The sequence below is a fragment of the Synchiropus splendidus genome, chromosome 1 (assembly GCF_027744825.2).
Source record: "Synchiropus splendidus isolate RoL2022-P1 chromosome 1, RoL_Sspl_1.0, whole genome shotgun sequence".
Lineage (NCBI taxonomy): Eukaryota > Metazoa > Chordata > Actinopteri > Syngnathiformes > Callionymidae > Synchiropus > Synchiropus splendidus.
Window position 1 is genome coordinate 35,624,084 of NC_071334.1, and position 15,937 is coordinate 35,640,020.

The 15,937-nt window shown below is 42.7% G+C and overlaps 2 protein-coding genes across 2 annotated transcripts in view; both read right to left on the bottom strand.

Annotated features, from left to right (window-relative positions):
- Window positions 1-4,844: 4,844 nt before the first annotated feature.
- LOC128767012 (sentrin-specific protease 3-like) lies at window positions 4,845-12,996 on the bottom strand. The gene is made up of 10 exons (XM_053878692.1): window positions 12,895-12,996; window positions 10,828-12,211; window positions 10,015-10,123; window positions 8,766-8,913; window positions 8,560-8,607; window positions 8,160-8,237; window positions 7,916-8,053; window positions 7,230-7,313; window positions 6,905-6,955; window positions 4,845-5,865 (listed from the first exon to the last, which is right to left on the bottom strand). Exons 2-10 carry the CDS (start codon window positions 12,062-12,064, stop codon window positions 5,755-5,757), a joined length of 2,004 nt encoding a protein of 667 aa, XP_053734667.1. The 5' UTR covers window positions 12,065-12,211; window positions 12,895-12,996; the 3' UTR covers window positions 4,845-5,754.
- Window positions 12,997-13,648: 652 nt separating this feature from the next.
- anos1b (anosmin 1b) overlaps window positions 13,649-15,937 on the bottom strand; it is a 45,490-nt gene continuing 43,201 nt past the window's right edge. Inside the window, exons 12-15 of the mRNA XM_053887663.1 lie at window positions 15,544-15,706; window positions 15,240-15,472; window positions 14,743-14,886; window positions 13,649-14,671 (exon numbers count right to left, since the gene is read on the bottom strand). Of these exons, the coding sequence (XP_053743638.1) occupies window positions 14,746-14,886; window positions 15,240-15,472; window positions 15,544-15,706 (537 nt within the window). The 3' untranslated portion in view covers window positions 13,649-14,671; window positions 14,743-14,745. The remainder of the gene's footprint in view (window positions 14,672-14,742; window positions 14,887-15,239; window positions 15,473-15,543; window positions 15,707-15,937) is intronic.

Consider the following 15,937-nt stretch of genomic DNA (forward strand, 5'->3'; position numbering starts at 1 on the left):
ATTGAATTTTATTGAGAAACTTGTTGTCCAAATATCGGCCAAAAGAAGTGTGCTGATGATGATGGTGTGTCCACAATGGTGAAGGCGGTCGACCGTCGTTCCAAAGCACTGATTCTGGCTCTTCAGTGAAACTAGTCGATCAGTCAACTGGACTCAGTTAGTTTGTGAAGTCCCCAAATGACTCGTATTGTTTCAGGACTCCCACAGATCAGACGCTCCTTCTCACACTGACATCCACCTGTTTGGAAAGCAACTCATCTGTGAGCCAACAGTGCCTACACACTTCTCTCTCCTTCTGAGCTGCGCGTCAGTCCTGGCGGCGTGACTTCCAGACGTGACTCAGCTTCCCCGCCTCTGCTTGCAGGTGTGTGTGTTGTTTTGCTGCTGTCATGTTCGGCTCTGGGCATGAGTAACTGCTTGCATTTCTATATGTGCATGCACGAGTGTTCTTCTTAGATATATTCTTGTCCCCGATGAGTTCTCACAACAAATCTTGGTGTGTGTTCATGAGTTGCGTGTCTCTGTGTCTGCCGTTGTTTTTGTGTTTGAACGTACAGATGTGCGTGAGTGTGGTCCACTTGAGTGTTTGTACTGGGTTTCAGCTGAAAGGAGCAACAATCGGAGGTCTGGCACCCCACATCGGTGATGCAGTGGACCAAAAACACACCTCTCCCAGTGTGCATTAATGCATGAAATATTTAGTGTTTTCATATTTATGACATGTATGTTCTCTACCAATGCATCAAGTCCGTTGGGAATCTGGCTCCATCCGTGTTACAGGCCATGCAGTGAGTGATAAACTGGCGGCAACAACAAGACTTCATGTCAACATCCTGACTGGGGTGGGCCTTCAGCTTGGTGTGCTGCATCTCATCATAGATGCCAATGTTGTGGTGCTGTCGGCGCCATCATGTAGAAACCCCATTGTCGCTGTGATCAGCTGGATTTAGTCAGGGATTATGGTTTTCAGTTGAAAAAGGATGAAATGTTCTGTCCAGCTTGGAGGAGAGCTCCCTCCTCAGGTCCGACACGTGACCTCCACTTCACGAGGGAGAAGGAAGGGGCAGAAGTGGACCATCGTCTGTCATGAGGCCTTGCCGCTCTTCTGTGGCCACGAAGATTTGTGTGATGACCCAGGCTTTGAGGAAGCCCGGGGACAGATCCAGGATAAGGTGGAGAGGTTGTGCTCCTCACTTGACCTGGGAATGCCTTGGTATTCCTTCAGAGGAGCAGGAGGAGGTTTCTGAGCAGAGGGACATCAGAGAGGCTACGCCTCTGTGACGTAGCCTTGAATCTTGCGCTGTTTATAGCTCACCTTCTTTGATCCAAGAGCTCTGCATGGCCTCAACGTCGCCATGTGATGTTGTCGGTTGCAACATCCAGTCGTGATGTTCAGGCGGCCCTTTTTGTTTTTACAGAAATGGTTATTTGCGACACACACTGTTCCAGGCTTCTCCTTCTTGAAGGGAGGAGGTTACCCACCATCTTGCTCTCTCATCACCATGACGATGGCCTTTCTGTCAGGCAGACAAAGCTGAATGCCTTTGTCATGGCAGGTACTGGGCGTCCGGCCAGCAGGTGGCTCCTTTGTCACTGATCAAACAAGTCCCAATCACGGAGTGACAAAGCAGCAGCTGCTCTGAGTCCCATCCTTCATTTAACAACTGTGATTTTCCTCCAGCTTTCTCCAACCATTATCACTTCCTCTGCACAATTTCATCTAGCGGATGTTGTAGCTTTTGTTTTCATGCTCAACACTGGTGCAGACTCATAATGATGTGGCGTCACTGGTTGGTTTCACACGTTGGGAAAACAAACAAAAAAAGTGTGTGGTTGCTGGACATCAGAGGTGCGCTCACCATTGGCTGCACCAACATCACCACACATTTGGGATGGAGTCAGGCGGAGTTTTAAAGATATCAGCGCCGTGCAGCTGCGGCAGACTGGTGGCCCTGATGACTGACAGACAGGAGAAAGGACATAATTGGAGGGCTGACGTTCGGTGGCTCTTTAGACTCTCATTAGAGTGATGAGAAAAGAGTGAGAAAAGTGTGAGACACCCTGGAAACCTCGTGTCATGATTCACTTCGTATTGTCATGTTTTACAATCACGGTTGTAGACAGAGCGCACGCAGTGCTGTCCAGCGCCTGTTAAACACGGTGCACTTCCTGGGCCCAACGCAATGTGTCTTTATTGAATAGACTCAGTTTCATTACCAAGTGCTAATTTTGGCATAGAGCATCGCTCTCACATTCCTCTTTCATTCATGTTCCACTTCAAATTTCAAGCCAGCTCTAAGTATTAAAGCTCCTGCGGTCCACATGAGTCGACTTGAAGAATTTGTATTTAAATCTGGATTGAAACAGACCTTTTAAGTGAGTGTTTACTTCATTCCAAAATGAAACAACTGATGGAAAAACTAACAGCAAGACAACGATTTTTATCAAGACGAAAAGATTATAGTTCAGGTGGAGGTGGGTTGTGAAAAACTTGCAAGAATGTCACAAGTTTAAATCCAGTCTGCGGCAACTCTTACTTTGTACATTCTCCCTGCATTGACAGTGGTTGGTCTATCTGTGTCCCATGGCTCTCTTGACCCAATTTAAGCGCTAAAGACAATTTCAAGCAAAAAAAAAAAAAAAAATCACTGACCTGCCTGTCTCTCGTTTTACCAGATGTCTTCTTCACCACAGAAAAGCTGTTAGACGGGTTCAGGTTTGAGAACAGCTTCTCTTGCTGACCACTTGACCCAAATGACCTCACTTTCAAACAACTGTTTTCCAAATGAGAAAAACTTGAGATAACGTTCCTCAGATCTTCCATCTGCTCCATGAGGGAGATGGGTCCACCGCTACTCCCAAAAATACACTCATCTTGGACTACATTCAGAGATTAAAACAGCAGTGACCTGCTCAGACCTCCCAGACTCTCTCCTTCTGTCCTTAATCCCATTCCTTCCCATCCGCTACATATTCATCAACATTTCCCTCCTTTACTCCTCCCCATCATCCTTCATTCGGGCCTGGAGATAAATCCTACTTTAAAAACTCTTTCCCTCAAATCCTGCCTTAACTTCGGCGCAGAGAAGTCACATTGAGAAGAGTTGAATCGAAACAGCAATCATACTCAAACCTCATGCTTCATGATTCATGTCAGCCAGCGGGAATGAGATTATCAGGCTGATAGCATCATTTCAGTGGGAGGGTCACCTGGCAGCACCATGACCTGACTAAGTTTAATGTGACGTTTATTTTTGAAACTGTTAACAAAGAAACAATCTGTATGTGTGGTGAGAAACATGTAAACAATCTGCTTTTAAAAAGAATAAAGAACAATATACCAGAGCACGACGTATATCAATTACAAATAATAATAACAAAATCACCATCGAGGTGCTCATAGGACGATGATCCCGGGTCTGTCTTGGAACCTACTCTCTGTTGAATGCATCTCCACTGAGCGGTCTGGGAAATTTCCAAACAAGACGCCATTGTTACCACAATGTCCGAATTTTCATATTGATTTCCTGTGTATGAATAGCAACATCTAGGGAAAAGCAGGAAGTTCGATGCCCTCTAGTGGAAATAATCTAACTTGTTTTCTACAGTTCCAGAGCGTAGAAAACCCACACAGTCCACCTCCACGGAACGTAGGATAGTCATCGTTTGTTATTTGGCTTTGAGCAAGTTGTATCAAGTATTAGCCAGCGCTCTTCCGCAAAAATGACTGCGGGATGTTGCTGCTGGGGTGCTCCTTGTGAGGCAACACCTCGTGGTACAGCATTTCCTAGTAATGCACATGTCCAGGCAAAGCACCAACACATCATTTGAACATGAAATATGATGTTTGTAGTGTAGCGTTGCTAACCTGGAAGAAAAGCACATCCACGTTCCCTGACCTTACACCCACAACCATGAGTGAGAACCAGCGGTCTTTTCCTTCTGTCTGAAGAATGAGAATGCCATTCCTTCTGATGTCATTGTAGAAGTGGAACCAGGTGAAGAGACTACATTCTGTCGTTGGCCACAAGTATTGCTCTTCTACATTGAGTGGCATGAAAGAGACACGGCAGATTATGTGAACACCATGTGTGGTAGTTTTCACTGCAACGTGTCTCTCAGAGATTGGATTGAGGCTGTGGTCCCTTGAGAAGTTAGTCGAGTTCTTGCTGGAGATAGGGGGGTGAGCCGGATGACCTCAGGCAGTACATTTGCTTAAGAAATGGAATAACTCACTCCCCCAGAAGAGTTGCAGGCAGGCTAGTGATGGGTTGATGAGGTTTCCTGAAACAGTGTGCTGATTTTCAGAGACCACCAGATGGCACTGTCTGCTGTAAAATGTTTGCACTTAAAGTCAGCTACCTCATTCATAAACCATGAGCGCCATCTAAAGGACACCATTTGATCAACCCTACAAAACTGTTCCATGACACCTCATCTAACCCTCACGAGTGCAGGCCAATCAGCACACAATACGTGGCTTCAAAGAGGAGATCCAGACGATGAGCTTCTTTCCTGTCCTCTCCAGAGGCAGCTGTTGCCACGTCACCATACCCAAAGAGGTCCAACTGATAAGAGTCAGATCTGACAGACCTCAAGTACATCTGACAGACGGACAGATGCTGAGCCAGATTAATTTGGCACCGCACGCCAATTCGGCTTTCACATCTCTTACAGCGTGTGCAGGAAACACTACCACCAGCAGGTGGCCACTTGACCCGTGAAATCACTCCGTGGTGTGTGCAAACATTACTGTATGAAACTGTAGCCACAGTCGACACAGTGATCCCACTGCGGTAGTTTCAAAAAACACCACTAATATTGCAATAATATCATTTTTTAATAATAACAAAAGGGCCAAGGCCCGGAGAGGTTAGCGCCAGGCAAGCATGTACAGTAGTCCAACATTAAAAGAGAGGATGTCTGAAGGCGCACAACAAGAAACCCCAGAGTTGAACGGAAGGGTAGACGTAAAATGCAGAGCTGAAATTGCGTCAAAACTTCAAGTCAGCACATGGAGGGACGTAGGAAGCAGCTTCAGTTGACCATCGCGGTCCTCAGCCACAGTTCTGAACAGCAGGACCAGAAGCATCAATCAAACAAAACATCTAAGTCCTGATGTCAGGTGAGCAAGATTTAGCTGAGAATCTCAACCAACCTGACCTGTTGATCCCACACACAGCGAGTGTCATTGAACGCATCAGAGGGTGTGTTTGAAGTTGTTAAGTTTTACCTCAATAGCAACCGTCTTCTCCGGCACTTTGAATGCAGCATGACTAACCTTGTGTATGAATTCTCAGTTAAATATTACGTGGATACACAGACCTGACATCGCGAGGCTAAAAAACAATTTCCAACCTAAATGTCAGAAGCTGGGTCGAGACTCCCTGCAAGGCAGCAAGTATGGATACATTCAGGTTATTAGTTCTTCTATAGCCAGGAGTTGACTCAACCCTTCAAGTTTAGAAGTGAACGTCTGGTCCACTGACTCGCACTGCCTGTCAACGCCTTTGGAAATAATTGTCACACTGACAAACAACTTTATAAAACCATTCAGATAAAAAGGGGCTGGACGTAAGGCAGCATTGTTCGGAAGTCCGACCACTTGGTCCAGGGAGCAGCAGTGTGGTCCCACAGTGGCAGGCATACGGGCGTTTGGGTCCAGCATGTTCAGTCAGTAGTTCCTTCAAGTTTGGACGTAAAAACCCACCAAATGTGGAGCCGTGGTTGAGTCTGTAGCAGAGGCTTTGGTCCTCAGGCCACCAGGCGACAGTCGCACAGCTCCTTGTAGATCCTCTTGCGGATATGTGGCATGTCGTCCTGGCTGAAAAGCAGAGGCTGCTTCATGGAGAGACAGCGGCAGTACTGAAGGACACATGGGAACACAGGGTCAGATCACCAACCCAAAATAAGAATGACTTGTCCCAGATATAGGCAAACAAATGGAGCACACATGGATCCTTGCATCCAAGCGGGATCTGAAGAAGGGGTTATGGAAGGTGAAAAATAAAGGTTGATCATCCATGTCCAATTTAGTTTTAAAAATAAACCCACATACAAACCCATTTGTTTGCCAACAGATTCAACCTATTAAGCTTCACAAGATAATACTTAACCTGTAATACTGTGGTGACAGGCTGACTCATGCAGGGGAGACTACTGTACCGCAGTTATATATTTTAATTATACATGTTCCTCAGAGTTGAGGATCTCGCAAAGATTTCGCTATGAAGCCTCTAGGGATTCAATTTGTCTTGCAAGATGGCAGCTCCTGCCAGTTTTATGGTCTTCTTAAACGCAAGATATTTTTTGAAGAAATAAAAACCGTACCAAGGGGGAAGTAGCGAGTCTACCGTAAAGACTGGAGTATTCACGCAACAGACTTTGGATGCAGCTGGATGGTGGCTAACTTGACTGCAGTGGAAATGGGCAACTAATCTAAGAGAGCACGTGAGCTGTTTCCAGCCATTGATGCTGAACACCAACAACTGTTACTGGCGCAGCTGAACAAGTCAAAACAACAATACTTCTATTGTAATTATATCGCCAAGGATCTACAACCTGTTTTGGTCGTGAGAAAACCTCAGGTTATGCCACTGATAAAGACATGAGAGCTATGGAACAAACTACTGAACTACTGAATATGAAAAATCACATAATAGTGACTACCGAATAAGAAACTTCTGAGACGTATGTAATAAGACAGAGGAAAAGGCCCAATGTTTACAGACACAGTCTCTTAGCGGGAAATGAAAAACTTTGACTGTCATTACTAATTGTAGCATCAAGGCAGCAGCAGTTTCTGAAACATTTAGTCCTGTCATTGGCAAACAGGAAGAATGGAGCACACTGTACCTCATTCAAGAGACACAGTAATTAAAGGTAGTCGGGTGGAAAGCCTCACCTCCAGGACAAAGACACCGCAGTCGCTGTCGTTCTTCTGCTGAGGGATGTTCTGAGGGGGCGACAAGATTGACTTAAGAGACAAAGTATCACACTATTATGTATCTGAGCTGGCTTAGAGTTGCTGTGAGAGTCTATGCCGTTCACATCAATATGGATCTGCTGAAAAGAACGAATTCATTCAACAGATTCTGTTGGATGGAAGAAGTTCTGATTTCTTAGACCTAACTACACCATAGACAACATCATCATGATGATCCTCTGACTCCTCATGAAAAAAGGTTCACTGATGATCCCAGTTTTCTTCTCACATGAAAAAACCTCACCTTGTTGATGAAGATCTTCCAGCCTTTCTGGAAAGCCGCTTGATTCCTCTCCTGAGCTTCAGCCTGAAGATACTTCAAGATATTCTGCAAGAAAACAGTTTTTCATTAGTTTTCCAACTGTTCCTGGCTCTAGCGTTGCTTCTTTCAAGGTGAACAAACTAGCGAGTAAACAACGGCCAGGTGAAGTGTGAAAACTATCATTCAAGCCAAAGACGGCCAGCTAAACTCCAGCCTTATAAATGGATGCAGGTCCAGGGTTTACTGGAGAAGTTATGGCAGCTGCTAGAATACATCACGCGTCTCTAAAAGAGTTTGAGTGGAGACTCACTGCCGCTGCATAGCGCCGTCACAATTCAAGCTCAAAACCTTACTGACCAAAGGTGTTGTGTTTTTTTTTTTTCATTTTGACTCAATAGTAGGTTGACGCACTCACTCTAAATCAAATCCGAGAAGGAGAAAGGTGTTCTTGCAATGATTTTAAGAACTAAGGCCACATTAGCAATTAATTAAGTCAAATATTTAACACTACAATAATGTTAGTGTGTTCATCAACCGGCACATGCCATATGCCCACTGGTCGTTGCAGTAGTCAGTGACCAGTCCCCGGTGAAAATGGTTGTGAGTTGCAGCTCTAATTCCAACACCAGAGAGTGACAGAGAGACAGGAGCACATGAAGATGACTTACATCTGTGGTGTTTCTGAAGACAATGCCCTGACTGTCATAATAATTGATGGTTTTGGTCGCCATGGTGACAGTGACGAGAGACCAGTGGATTTCTAAGTGGATCGGAATTAACAACAGCCACTTGGAGAACAGATCGACCTGAAATAAAGTCGATACACACAATAAAGCTCAGTATGATTAACGTGTTTTCTGCTCAACAAGGCGGACATTGAAATGAATACTTGAAAAGTTCCCTAATTCTAACCTTTTTTGTCCATCTCTTGACGCCATCGTAGCCCTTTGCCACCAGCTGCTTATGGAAGAAGCTGTTGAAAAAATGAACCTGAAAAACAAAACATAAAGCTATTGGTTTGACTGAACGCATTTATTTTCTTTTAACAAGATTGTCTTCAGTCTTCAGTCAGTCTATTATTCAATGTTATGCTAACTCAGTTTCTTGTTTTAATAGAAAGAAATGAAAGCGAGATCAGAGCTGCTGGAGAAAGAAACCTCACAACAAACATGCAGGTTGACTTGCTCGGCTAAAAATATAAAAAATAAAAAATAAAGATTAAACACAATACAAAAAGACAGTCCAACAAATTGAAACATTTCCTGGTAGGACTCACTTTTGTCAATTCACTTGTTCAAAGGTTGCCACTTACTTTGTGTTGTGTATTCTCCATGATAAGTTCTCCATACATGTTGATGATCTGGAAGAGCAGAGTTGAAGTTCAAAAACATACAAGTACAGTGACCTCATAGTTTCATAAGCATTTTGATAACACACATAAAGGGACAAAATAGTGGAAACACCTTAAAGCTAAGGTGTTTCCACTATTTTGTCCAACTCCTGTACATATTCATTTACCTGATCGTTCACCCAGTTTTGGTCCTCCAACGTGGCAAGGTCTTCCAGGCTTAGAGAATGTTTGTTGTACATCACCATGAAGCCCGAAAAAGGAGCAGAAGCCAGTCCGGTCTGGTACCTTGCCATTTCGCCTTTTATGTTTAATCCCCTGAAACAAATACTTGGAGGTGAGATGGCCCTCCAGGAATTTAATAATTCAATTCAGTTAATTTCACTTGTTTCAAATTGTGTGGAAAGTTGAGTTGAAGTTAAATGTTTTGTTTTTTAATCAGATTAAGAATGTCTTTTCCCATGACATAAGCCATATTAGACTCCAGGACTGTTGGTAAGCCGAATGCCCAAAATATTAACAACCAGACATTCAGAAAAAAATAATTACCTAAGAGATTAAAGGAGATGAAGTGAGTACAGGCAGGGAGGTGAAGACAGGAGTGATCTGTGGCAGACCGGCACCAACAGAAGCAAAACCAGGGTGTAAAGGAAGCTTTATAGGACAGTAAGCAAGTAGGACCGGGTGATATACGGATATATATAGCAATTACTATTGAGAATGACAGATCACCATATTGCTATTTCTCTGTTGAATCACTGCTGTTTGCTCACACATGTGAGCACAGCATGCAAATCAAAACCACAATGTAATATACAGGGCATCGTTCAAGCTTGCAAAAGCAGACAGACTTGTTTTCCAGGAACAAATCCTTTGAATGCACACAGGGAAACTAGAGTGTATTTTGCCCACCTTATTTTCCGTTTGACATTTTTTAGCAAAGTTCCAAATTCATTTCAGTGAATAATTTATTTATTAAGCTCAACACACATTTTTTTTCTTTTTTTTCTCGGTAGCCCAAAGACATTACGTTATGTATTTAAGACCACATAATCCTGACCAAATAGCGAGTGCTGCCATGATGTATCAGGTTTAGATAAACATCAGCCATCAGGTAAAATGAGGACATGGAGAGAATGAACAAGATATCTGTTTGAGGCAAACATGCTCTGGCCACCCGTGAATGACTATCACGACGCCATTTGAAAATGAAGTACGAAAAAAGTTATATGAAAAGCAAAAAGTTTAAGAGAAAACTACAGGAAAACAGTAAATGCTGAGGTTAAAAAGAGATTTCAACTTGATATGAGCACATGAAAAGCAGCATACTGCCCACTCTGGTTAGGATCCACATTTTATCAGTGAACACGAGTATATTTTCGGGAACCTCAAGGCGTTCAAGGTTGAGTGCAAGCTTACATGTTGCTGAGGTCTTCACAGTTGCTTTTCATCTTCAGGTATCCCAGGACATCCGACTCACTGAGAGGAATGAAACTGCCATATTTGATATAAAAGCTCTCCAGAAACTCTGCAATACAGAAAAGTCACTTAGTCTCGTTCTTTCCAGAACAAGAAACCCTTGCCCCAAGAGACTTGACAAATGATGAACTAGTACCCGGCAGCTACGTCGACAAACAAGAGAAGAAGCTAAATACCACACGTCACCAAAAATGTCTTAATGACATCATTTATGCAATTAGTAAGAAAGCTGACAACACCAGAGAAGAAGGGTAACTTTATCAGCGTAACCAAATCAAGCTAGCACGACAGCCAACACCTAAATCATTGTATATTTATAACACAGTCACAAAATACGTTATTTACAACACTATAACATCTTTAATTCTTTGTTGGGAGAAAGTTGCAATGTCTGTAACTCCATTGTATTACGCTAAAATACAAAATGCTTTCACGTTGGAACAAAGTTTGTCAAGTGTACATGCAACATAATAAAGATAAAAATGTCCATACATCTTGTTATAAACTGAGAATATTTATAAGTGAAAACTAATTCAAATGATTTTAGTCTCTATGTCTCTATACTATACTCTCTGGATAATATAGCACCAGAGACTTGACACAAATTATATTAGTACTAAGCCCTGTCATGCAATTGAGATGTTATTTCAAAGAACAAATCAAATACAAGAGGAAGAATGCATTCAGAACCTGTAAACAAAACTTGCATATGATCGCAAGACGACTATTGCTACAGGCCTAATTAGTACTTACCATGAACCATGTCAACGAGCTGTTCCAACCTTTCTTCTATTTCCTTCTCTTCACTCCCTGTATGTCCAGCCACATCTTGTTGCTGCTCCTCCCCCTTCTCCCAGGTTCCCATATGACAGTACAGCTGATGGTCCAATAATGCCCAAACGTGCTTCTGCCTGTTCACTGCTATGGGGTTTGCAGGAGGAGGAATTTTGGGTCGTGAAGCTCCATGGTCATGGTTGGTTTGTAAAGCATTTACTCCATTGGAAAGAGGAACTAATGTGTACTCATCCACTTGCATGAGGAAGTCCATGTCCTGAGGGGTTTCAGAACCAAGTGTTCCATTTCCAGAATCATTCAGAACAATGACTTCTTCCTTCGACTTCCCTGCTGCTTCAGCTGGCTGCTGCGTGCCATTCAAAACGGTGGACTTTTCTGAATCCACTTGCTGCTTGAGCTCCACCACTGATGGGGTAAGATTTGGTTTAACACCCACGCTAGATAAGGGAGCCATAGTTGCAGTTGACTCAGAGACTGGGGGGCATTTGTTTCCTAACGTGTTAATCGCCAAGGTACATACTTCCTTACTGACAACAGGAAGCTCTGCACTACTTGTCTCTGTAGCAACACAGACACTGATTGGTTCCTCCACCAGAGGAACCAGGACAGGTGGAATCACAGAGATGTCTGAATCATTGTTGGATACTTGAACCAAATTATTTGTAATGACATGCTCGGCTTCCTCATCCTTCCCCTTAAACAATTTCATGCCCCTGACGGGTGTCAGCACGTCCCCCAGTTTCCGTTTTGAAGTCTCCAGGTGGTCTGTCCCAATCCCACGCCTTCCTCTGCCTCTTCCTCTGTGCTGTCCTCTGCTAGGAGTCTCCACATTATGTCCTTTGCTGTTGGGGCCACAGCAGTCACAAGCTTTGGGAGTCCTCTTTCTGGCAGATGTACGACCATTGATTCTGCCTAAAACAGGGTTTTTGCCAGGAGGCCAGTCTGACACAGGGGAAGAGTCTGTTGTGGGTTCGCCTGCTGGGGACACAACATGAGGTTCTGCAGGCGTTCCTGTCGAAGGCTGGTTACTGTCCGAGATGGGGTCAGTGTTGCATTTATTTGGGGTCTGAGATGAATTCTGACCGACAGTCAATGTTGAAGGCAGAACTTGAGGAGGTACAGCAGATGTCACTGTCAGTTGAAGCGATGCTGGTGGTGTTACTTTCATCTGGGAAGTGGAGTCGCTGTGAACCATGACGCCCTCCTGTTGCTCTTCAACCCCATCCCCAAATCCCCTATTCCCACTTTAGGTACAGTTTTGCACCAGGTGACAGTCCACAGGCGACTTGGATATAGTTGTCCTCAGATGCAGCCAGACAGTCCTGAGCACCAGCATGGCCTCCTGAGAACAGAAAAAAAACACGTTGCACTCATGAGTTAAAATCTTTCGGGGGGGGGGTCAGTATTTAATATCTATTATATTTTCGGATGACGATGCTCAAAGATGAGCCAAATTTAGACAGGACAAAACTGGTCCAGTTCCATCCATTTTCAAAACGTTCGCCAGCTGTCACAGATAACATGGAAAAAAAAGGTGAGGTGAGAGATTATGTTTGAACGAGTATTTAGGGACGATTTTAACGCAATGCTTACTATAGCATCGTTGTCTACTGATGATTCTCAGAACTCCCGGACAGCTTCGTCGTTTGGCGATAAATGTTTATTGAGATTTTACAATATTTCGAAGAATGTATTGCCTGTAACGACTCACGATTTACGTCGGACTCTCACTGAGCATCATATATGGAACGTCACACATGCTAACAGGCATACTCGATATTTATAAAAGTATTTTATCGGAATTATGGCAGAGTTTTGACCAGGAGGCTAGCTAGCTAGCTAGCTAGCAAGCATCAATCAAAACAGAGGAAACAATGCACCGAGATACAATTCCTCCATTTTCAGGTTGAAGTTGGACGCGCCTGAAGACAAAGAAGCCAATGTGAGCTTGCAACCGAAGAGCTGTTGATAATTGAGTTAAAAAGCCAGAGAGCAAACGGCAAGATAAGCATCCGTGTACACTACCTTGTCTGCAAATATACGGCCACTTTCATCACACCACGATTAGAAGAAACAACAAGCCAAACTAGCGGCGCTCGCTGATTGCGTCAAGGCAACGAACAGGACTTCGTCTCTTTCCGGAGATTGCCGAAGTCACTTCCGTCCCGCCGTTGGTGCGTATAGAACTATACGTACTTCCGTTGTTAGTAACATAACGTTTACGGACAGTAACTATATATAGTATAGTTATATAATATATACTTGAAATTCTTATACAAATATTTTCAAGACATAAAAAGAGCTTTAGTTTAAATAAGGTGATATAAAAACTTGAATACAGCCACCATCGTGATTTATTGTGCTATTGTCAAACTGATGCAAAATAAACAAAGAACATAAAACATAAATAAAGAACATCTTGTTCTTTAAATGTATGTATGGGTTCATCATTTGATTCAGTAATATACCAAATTCATTCAAATTGAAAAATGTGGCTTCACGTGTCAAATATTCTTGTACCATTAAACTGTGATTTATTGACATTAATTAATCACAAATTCTCTAATTAACTATATAATTTTTTAAAATCGAATCCCACCCCTTATATATATAGACACGTTCGTTCTGGACCTTATATCTGGAATATCTGGAACAAAACCTAAACTTTCAATGCACAAATGAAACAAAAAATAATTATATAATAATGTAATAAATAACTCATATTGACCAAATGTATTGAAAACATTTAATTACAAAAACACAATAAATAAAACCAGTTACGTTTGAGTAAAAGAATTACACGCAAATAAACACATGACAGCAAACAAACAGGTAATATTAACACAGCCACAGAACAATATATCTTCGTCCATGAGAAATGTTGCAGAAACCATTCTGGAGCACGCCATGGTGACATTTCACGTGTAACAAAATACAGTTCATATTTTAAAAGAAAAAAAAGACTTAACTGAATGTACGTATTGCTTCAACGCAGCAGATTTTGCACTGACTCACAATACGAAGTTTTGCATTTGTATTTGTACATGAGGTCAGTGCTTGATTATTGCGTTCTTGCATGAGAAAACAGGCAATCATTTTACAAATAAAGTTTTACCGTGAAGTCAGTCAGATCTCGTGATGTGGACCAGCTTGGACAAGCTAGTTAACCCTCGCCAGTTATTTTCTAAAACTGCTAGTTGGTTGGTTTTTTAAAATTTAAATGGGATAAACAAGCAATACAATCATGTCAACTGGATAAAAGTACATCCATTTATTGTGCTTAAACAAACTCTGGAGTTCCTTTGAAAAAGTTGCAAACTCATCTATCTGCTGAAACTCCTACATGTTGGACATAAAGATGTGATTTATAGTCGTAAAGCCATGCACTGCTCATTAAATAAATCACAATATGGTGGATGCGAGGCCACAGCAAAACCATTCCATGAATATTCTGTTTTTTTTTCCATTAGAAAAATGGGTAAATAGTGGTGTTGCATTTCAAAAACCTGGTAAACATGCCTGGATAAAAGTTATGTTGAAACAGATTTTGCTCCGATAGAACAGAACGTCCCAGTTGTAAATTTATCTGTGACTTTAACTTGTGCTTAACGTCAACAGTGCCGGCGATCCTGCTCAGGTGTGTTAGCAAACCTGTTTCACGATTTCTCCTATTTAAAATGGTTGTTTACATATTTCATACATTGTATTTCACAGAGGCGTTGTTATATTTTACAAGGTTTATCACATTTTCTTCAGATGTCAAGGGTCAGATGTTACTCCTGGGGCGGTGACAGAGGAGCACCTGCAAGAAACCAGAAGCCAAGTCATTTTTCAGTTTTTAAGTATTTCTGTGCCAGTGAGTTTCACAATTACCTGTCACTGCAAGACAGCAATTGCAGGAGTGTGGAACGTCTTGGAAACTGCTGCCCCTTTCCTGCCCCCTGTGGTCAAAATTTGGAGGTGCACCTGGTAAACACTGCTGCCCTGAAGACCTTGAACCACCACTGTCCTCTGAGACTGGGAAAAATCAGAACAAAGAAAAAGAGCATCAGTTTTATTGATAGAAAAGAAAACATTAATTGTATCACCAATATACATGGGAAAGATTAGATGGCCTTTATTAGTTAAAAATTAGTTATTAAAAGTATATCAAAGTATCACTAGGTGGATTTTCTTTGCATATTTGTAGGTAGATGAAGATCCTATCACTGCACCACCTGAGAAACGTCACATGATCCCATTTTATTATGATTATCCAAATCCAAACCCTTCGTAGCAGCAGTGTACAAGCATGCTTTCCTGTGCATAACTGCAACTGCACAACTATTCTGCAATATAATCTCTTGTTCTTTCTGGACGGGTAAACTTACTGGTGCTACTGTCTGTGTCTGAGATATACGCGTGTCTTCCTGGTCTTCTGCTGCCATTGCAACTTGGGATTGTAGCGTCCAGGAGAACTGAAACCCCTCAATGGATGAAGGGTCAAGTGCATGCTGTGACATCCTCCAGCGGAACATGGCCAGAAGAGAACCATTGACTTGTTTGAAGTCCGCTGTGAGACGCTCTGGACGCAGTGCCACCTTTCTGCCAGATGGGCGGCGCACTGACAAACAAAATCACTTTTGTCATTTAAAGAAATCAATGACCAAGTGAAGTCATCACCAACACTCCTACCTTCAGTGTGGCACGGCACCACCTGTCCTCCCCTGATCTTGATAGAGGAACAAGTCGGGGTAGTTACCCAGGCAACTGCCTCTGATGCAGGGTCAGATTGAGTGGCCACAGAGATGCGATACTTGCAGGCGAACAGCAGGCCTGTGACGGTGTGGTGCGTCTCCTGCGCGCATGCAAGCAGACACAAAAGCAGCACTTGAGACTGGGGGGTTAGGAGATCCCTATACAACCTTCACTCACCAGGGGTCGCCAAAGCTCTTCTAAACATGAAGTAATTTATTCTTGGTCATTTATTCTCTTCTTGGTAAAAAAAAAATGCAATAGGATGTCGAGCTTGTTTAATAAATTCTTTGACTATAATGTTTTTTTACAAACTATTTCAGTTCACAAATTG

Coding starts and splice junctions, on each gene's coding strand:
- LOC128767012 (XM_053878692.1), bottom strand. CDS start 12,064: ATGGTTCACAGCGACTCCACTTCCCAGATGAAAGTAACACCACCAGCA. Junction 10,124..10,827: donor GCTCGTTGACATGGTTCATG/GTAAGTACTAAT, acceptor TCTGTATTGCAG/AGTTTCTGGAGAGCTTTTAT. Junction 5,866..6,904: donor GCGGTGTCTTTGTCCTGGAG/GTGAGGCTTTCC, acceptor TGTGTCCTTCAG/TACTGCCGCTGTCTCTCCAT.